Genomic DNA, 6,461 nt, shown 5'->3' on the forward strand with positions numbered 1-6,461 from the left:
AGTGTCTGAAAAAAAACAGGCTTTGAACCTGAAATTCATCCATGCTTAAGCTAACTTCAATCGAATTACACCCAGGATTAATCACTGGGTGCGTCTACAATTATCCCTAGGGTGGCCATTCGTCCGGTTTCATAGAAGACAGTTCGGTTTTCTGGTCCTCTGTCCTCTACTGATACGAAACCGGACACCGTTACGTTCTATATTTTTCACCGCTCTGCACCCCTCCCCTCCCAACACCACTGCAGCTGCCTGCAGGTGCTCCCCACTCACCACGGTCACACCCCTACCACCAAGACCACAACCACTGCCTGTGGGAGCTCGCCGTGCTCCCCTCCAGCCTCACGAGGCATGCATTGTTCATGGTGGTAGGGACAGTTGCACTCTTTTCTTGAGGTACCTCGATGGCCACCCTAATTACAGCGCATTCAGTTTAGTACCTGTTATTACGGCGTAATCGCTGTAATCCCTTTAATCAGTGCTACTGCACATTAGCACAGATAAACACTTTTTGTGTGGTGCTTAATGTACATTGGACTAAATCTAATGCACATTAGTGCATTAGCATGGTTTTTGCCAGCCATGCTAATGAGTAGATTTAGTCCAATGCACATTAAGCGTCTTGTGTAGATGTGCCCGCTGCCTGGGGCATTTCAAAATTAGTGGACATATCTGAAAAGTTAAGACTGAGCCTCTGAGTCGCCATGTACCCAGCAATAAAATGGGGACATTTACTTACATGTTTACTTCATGGACATATTGGAAGGATTCATATTGTTAAATTGCTTCTTTTTTTTTAGACTCTTCCTAACCCTTTTTTTTTTCAAAGGCAGGCAGCCCTTTTGTCTTGCCTGACAGACAACACGGGTCCTGCAGCTTTAGTGGGACATTAGCCAAGTTCAGTTCTAGAAAACTGAAAAAACCACGTGTGTCCACGTATTCTTTCATCCAGTTGCAAACCGGGTTAAAAGGGAGAAGCGAAAAGGAGCGTATTGCGGCCCTGGTGCGTTTACTATTGACAAATAAAGGGGTAACTCTCCGCTGTGGTCAGGAGAAAAAGCAAAACCAAAGCAAACCGGCCAAAGACAGAGGGATTTGGCTGGCAAGGAAGGATGATCCAGATGCTCTACTGTAGTGTTTCTCAGCCAGTGCCACGTATCCCACTGGTGGCACTCGAAGGTCATGTAGGTGGGACTTCAACTCATTGCCCTATCAAAATAAATCAGTTGCTTGCACGTCAAATGGATGAATTAACAGGTATCTTGAACAGTGCAATTATGTGAGGTTTTGTTTTTATCACGGTGGAAGCAAGGGTTTTTGACAAGATGGCTGGTGGGATGCAAGGTGCAAAAGGTTGAGAACCGTTGCTCTACTGTACTTTCTTTGCCTCTTTCGTTTCAGAAAGGGAATCGTGATTGCTGGCAAAGGAAGGAGAGGAAGAAAGGAAGGACTTGGAGGGAGGAAGGGAGTAATTCCGGGGTCCCCTCGGAATGTGGTGACGTCAGTGATGCGTAACCGTTTAGCCCCACGCAGGGGCCTCGCAGACTCCGGGGACTACAACCCCCAGGGTGCTTTGCGAAGCCTTCCGGCTCGAGGCTGCCCTGGCAACCGCCAAGCTGCTGCTGCAGCTTCCCTGGCCGCGCTCCTCTCGCGAGAACTCAATCCCCCACACCCGAATCTCGCCCGCCGCTACCTCTTAGACGGAGCGCATTCAAGTCGTACCCCCAACAACTGTCGCGAGATGTAATCCCCCCCCCAGCTAACCCTGTACCGGTTCCGGCCCCCGTATGAACTTCAAGCCCTCCCCTGCAGCCAGTGAAGGAGTAACTCTCGCGAGATGTCCCGTACTCGCGAGCTGGCTTCCCGGGGAGGAAAGAACTCTCGCGAGCCCTTCACGCCTTGGCTCCCCGGTGGCGAGGGGCAGACCTCTCGCGAGACATCACAACCTCCTTCCCCTCACCCCGGAGGTTCGCTCCGTGCCCGAGGAGGGGAACTCTCGCGAAACTTCCACCCTCCGCCAGCCGGGTTGCGGAAGAAATCTCGCGAGATCTCCTTCGCCGCCATGTCAGCTGCGGGCGAGCGCGAGGGCTTGGCGGTGCTGGAGATGCTGGTGGAGTGGGCGTGGCTGGCGCCGCCGGCGCCCCTCCCCCCTCAGCCGGCTGTGGCGCTGCGCCTGCTCGACTTCCCCACGCTGTTGGTGCTCCCGGGTGGCCGCAGGTTCGAGGCCCCGGGTCGGCGCGTCCCCTTCGGGCGGGGCAAGGCCTGCGTGCTGCCGGGGCTGCCGGGCCCGGCCCCACTCCACGCGCTGCTGTTGGCCCTGCCCACCCAGGGGCCCGGCCCCGCTCGCCTGCTGGGCACTGCTCGTATCCCGCTCGGGCCGGGCCCCGGGGGTGCCCGGGGCTGCTTCGCGCTGCGGGGCCTCCGGGGCGAGCACGTGGGGGAGTTAACACTGGCCTATCAACTCCGCAGCCTGGGGCGGGATCCTGCAGCGCTTAGCCCCGCACTGGGGTCTCCTCACAGAGCTGCCTCGGCACCCTGTGTTGTGCTGCGGGGCAAGGAAGGAGCTGCGGAGGTGGACAAGGAGCCTGGTGATCTCTGCCCCCTGCCGCAGGGCGAGGAAGGAGCTGCGGAGCTGGACAAGGAGACTGGTGATTACTGTCCCCTGCCGCAGAGCGAGGAAGGAGCTGCGGAGCTGGACGAGGAGGCCGGCATTTTCTGCCCCCCACCACTGTACTACAACGCCGATCCCCGGCGCACTGCACCTGTCAGGCCCGTGCCAGCCCCAAAGGAGCGGGAGAAGGAGCTAAGGAGTCCCCTGGCCTCCCGAGCAGTGCCTGGTGCCACCTCGTTGGGGAGCCCCCCAGTGCCGAACATCACCCCGCAGCCACCCAGTGCAGCCCACCAGTTGCGTGAGGCCCTGAGGCAGCTGCCGCTGGTCAATGCTCTGCTGGCAGAGCTGTCGCTGCTGAGTGGCGAGCCGGGGCCTGGCACCATTCACCCCCAGTTGGCCTGGCTCTATCGAGAAGCAGGAGCAAACGGAGAGCCCTTGCGGCCTTCCCTCGAGAGCAAGTCGCCAGCAGGGGAGGTGAAGGAAAAACATCCTCAGCCCAGTGCAAACAGCAGATCATCTAGCCTGAGGTTCAGAAGAAGCTGGCAGAGGTCTTCCCAGTTGGGTGCTCCTTCTTCCTGGCGGCAGAATTGCAAGGAAGCTCCACTGGCAAGGCAGGCTGCCTCTGAGAGAAACAGCGGAAGGAAAGAAAACACACCTCCGCGAAGGAAACTTTTTTACGGGCTGACAAATACGCTGAGACTGCGGTTGCAGCAAACCAATCCTGATATGTTGGTCATTCATGAAAGGAGAGAGGAGTATAGAAAAAAACAAGTGGAGGCACTGAGGGAGAAGAGGGGGAAGGGCCCTGGATCCAAAGGAAAAATGTTCAGAAACTCAGCAGAACAACACGTATTTTACGAGCATCCTGAAAGGGCAGCGGTTTCAAAAAGAAATAGGCTTGATGAAAATACTCGGACTTTAATGCAAAGCAACCTTGAAAACAATTATGAACCCACAGGAAAAGGACACTTTTCTGACCTACAGGAGCATGATCTTGATAGTAGTTTGAAAAATAGTGATGGAAATGCAAGAGAAGGTGGTTCATCTGAAGAAAATGGGGACTCTTCACTGAAAGGAACCACACTGCAATCCAGTTACAAAGAAAAAGATGTACAAGTCCACCTGCCAAGAGCTTTCATGCATCATACTGATGCAGGAGAAGATAAAGTAGGTGAAAAAACAAAACATTTTAGCATAGGCCAGGCCACAGAGGAGGACTTTGCTGCTTTCGTATTAGGTGATGATCATAAACCAAACCCAAACAGGAGTTTTGAAAGTATCTCTGAATTCAAATATTCAGAAGACTTTGTAACCAGTCCTGAGAACACCATCTATTCAGAAGATTTCACCAATGCTGATTATACTGCAAGAGGATCAGAAGCTTTTGAGAGTAGCCCAGAGCCTGTATTACTAAGCCCAAGGCAAACTTGCTCAGAAGTGGATTCAGAATCAAACAAATCAAGAATATCTGGGGAAAGTCTGAGGATGGAGAGCAGGTCAGCTCATGTCCCAGTTCCCTCAACTGCATCACCAGTCCACTCTTTTAAGAGACCCTACCATTTAAAAAACAGAAAAGAAAGCAGAGTTGCAGTTGGGAGTTTATCTAGCAACCTTTCCAGTCCCGCAGAGTCATTACATGAGCAGCAGTCATCCCTACAGTACAAGGAAGAAGGCAGCAAGAGTGATCGAACTCTCCGAGAATCCTTGACGATGAAAGGTAAACAAGGTCGTTCTGATAAGACCTGCAATGTAGGAAAGGGTCAGACCTCTTCAGAAAAGAGCCAGTCACTAAAGACATCTCAAGTTAGTTCTTACCTGCCATCCAATGTGTATGACTTTGAACTTAGTGCATTGGAAAACAGTACATCAGACGAAGAAGAGAATGATGATTTGGGAACGTTAAGTATTACTAATCAATGTAAACACATCAGTGAGCTAGTAGTAAACAAGCTTCCTGGATACACAATGTGATTACCATTAGATGGTCTGCTGGTCAAAATGATGTTAAATCATCGTTTCTGTAAACACTGGCAATTTAAAACTACCGTACAGCACTGGCATTTTATATGAATTTAATAAAATACTGCTTGAGCTCTGTAAGAACATTGCAATGAAATGGTGCATATAACATGTCAATGTTATGAATCCAATTAAAAAAATAAATAAAGCAGCTGAACTATTATTTATTTTTGATTGTAGAAATTAAGATAGAAGCAGTGAGCGTTCCTGGATTATCTAAAAACTTTGTTTCAGGAGGAAGTAACGTGGTGGCATGCAGCTGGTGTGTGTACAGAATGTATTTAACTACTGTTAAAATGTAGCAGTTCATGAACTAGAATTCACCCTCTCCACAAAAATGTCTTGTATGTTTCCAGGAAATAATGTAGGGATCCAAATGCAGCACAACCTGTAATTAGTTGTGACAGGCCACAAGCATTAGCAGCCAGAAGGAACCCTTTATCTGGTCTGTGTAGTACAGGCAATATTACTTGATCCAGTGGTTCTAGTCATCTGTGAACTGAAGCACTGTGTGTCAACCTTTTCAGGTTAGCAATTCCTTAAAGTCAAATTCTTAACCATCTCTTTACATTTACTCTAAAATAGTAACAAATGTTATGGACAGCAATAAACATAATTTTTCTGTGCTGGTTGAGAGAGAGAGAGAATACTTGACCTTGAAGGGTATAGGTGCCGATGAGTTTTAATAAATTTTTAACGCCTCACAACCCCTTGATTGCATTTTGAGATGCTGCCCCTTAAAGGTCATGACCTGCTAGTTGAGAAACACTGGACTGACATGTACATTTCAGAAAGACATCAGATCATGATTTAAAGATTCCAAATGATGGAAAATTTAGCACATCCCTTTGTAATCTGTTCCAGTGATTAGCTGTCTTCATTGTTAAATGTATACTTCATTTTCAGTTTGAATTTGTTTTATTTTTCCCCCTTTTGACTTTCACTTCCAGCCATTGGACCTTACTGTATAATTGACATGTTCAGAAAAAATATATATTTATATTCCTACTCTAAATTTCAAAGGCATTCTTAAGGAAGCAGAACAACAAAAATCACATCTGTCTCTTGTTCTCTTTGATACAGCTCAAAATTGCTGCCTTGGTTTTCAAATCTTTCTTCCCTCCTTTACTGTTCCCTTCCCTTCACTGTATTTTTGTAGGGTGGAAGCAGATTTACCTTTGTGGCAACAATTTTTTTTGGCAGCACAAAGGCCAAACATGTCCATGCCCTTTGTTGTGCCACAAATGCCTGAAATTTGTAGTCACAACATAGGTGGTATCAATTTGTACCTCTTTACTGTGGCTGATGTCTTCTCAGTTTATGGTGGGGGAGCATAGTCAGTTTGGAGCTGCTTCCAGGGACTGAGGGAGCCATTCTTGCATGCCCTGGGAATTCCCTGGGAGTACTTCCCATCTCTTCCCTCTAACAGAGACATCTCCCATGCAGTTTCTGGGTTTTGTTTCTGTAAGCAGGAAACCCCAGCTTTCCCTGTTAGAGACATGCCCTGACGAATCTCCGAGGCATGTCTCTATAAATGAAAATCATGTTGTCTATTGTCCTACAGGATCGCCCAGTGTGGGACAATGTGCAACAATGAAGCAGATCAACTGTAGCAGGACACATCCTACCATAACTTACCTGCTTTATTTGGTGACATCTAGAGGTGCAGACAGAAGTGCAGCTCCCCGCTGTAACAGAATGCTTTGCAGGAAGTGTTCTGAGTTACAAGGATCCCCTGGACCAAACAGAAGTTCACTGTTGGTTCCAGGGGAAGAGGGAAATCTAGCTGCTGGCTGCAGCCTGCCACTATTTTCCCCTAGCAGTAGCCCCTTCT

The 6,461-nt window shown here is 49.1% G+C and overlaps 1 protein-coding gene across 1 annotated transcript; it reads left to right on the top strand.

Moving 5' to 3' along the window:
- Positions 1-2,058: 2,058 nt before the first annotated feature.
- On the top strand, positions 2,059-5,569 carry MAP10 (microtubule associated protein 10). The gene has a single exon (XM_006027450.2). The coding sequence runs from the start codon at positions 2,060-2,062 to the stop codon at positions 4,577-4,579; it is 2,520 nt and encodes an 839-aa protein (XP_006027512.2). The 5' UTR covers position 2,059; the 3' UTR covers positions 4,580-5,569.
- Positions 5,570-6,461: the final 892 nt, after the last annotated feature.

Source organism: Alligator sinensis, unplaced genomic scaffold (genome assembly GCF_000455745.1).
Source record: "Alligator sinensis unplaced genomic scaffold, ASM45574v1 scaffold93_1, whole genome shotgun sequence".
NCBI lineage: Eukaryota > Metazoa > Chordata > Crocodylia > Alligatoridae > Alligator > Alligator sinensis.

What these genes read in the sequence shown, in the direction of transcription:
- MAP10 (XM_006027450.2), top strand. Translation starts at nt 2,060, where the DNA reads ATGTCAGCTGCGGGCGAGCGCGAGGGCTTGGCGGTGCTGGAGATGCTG.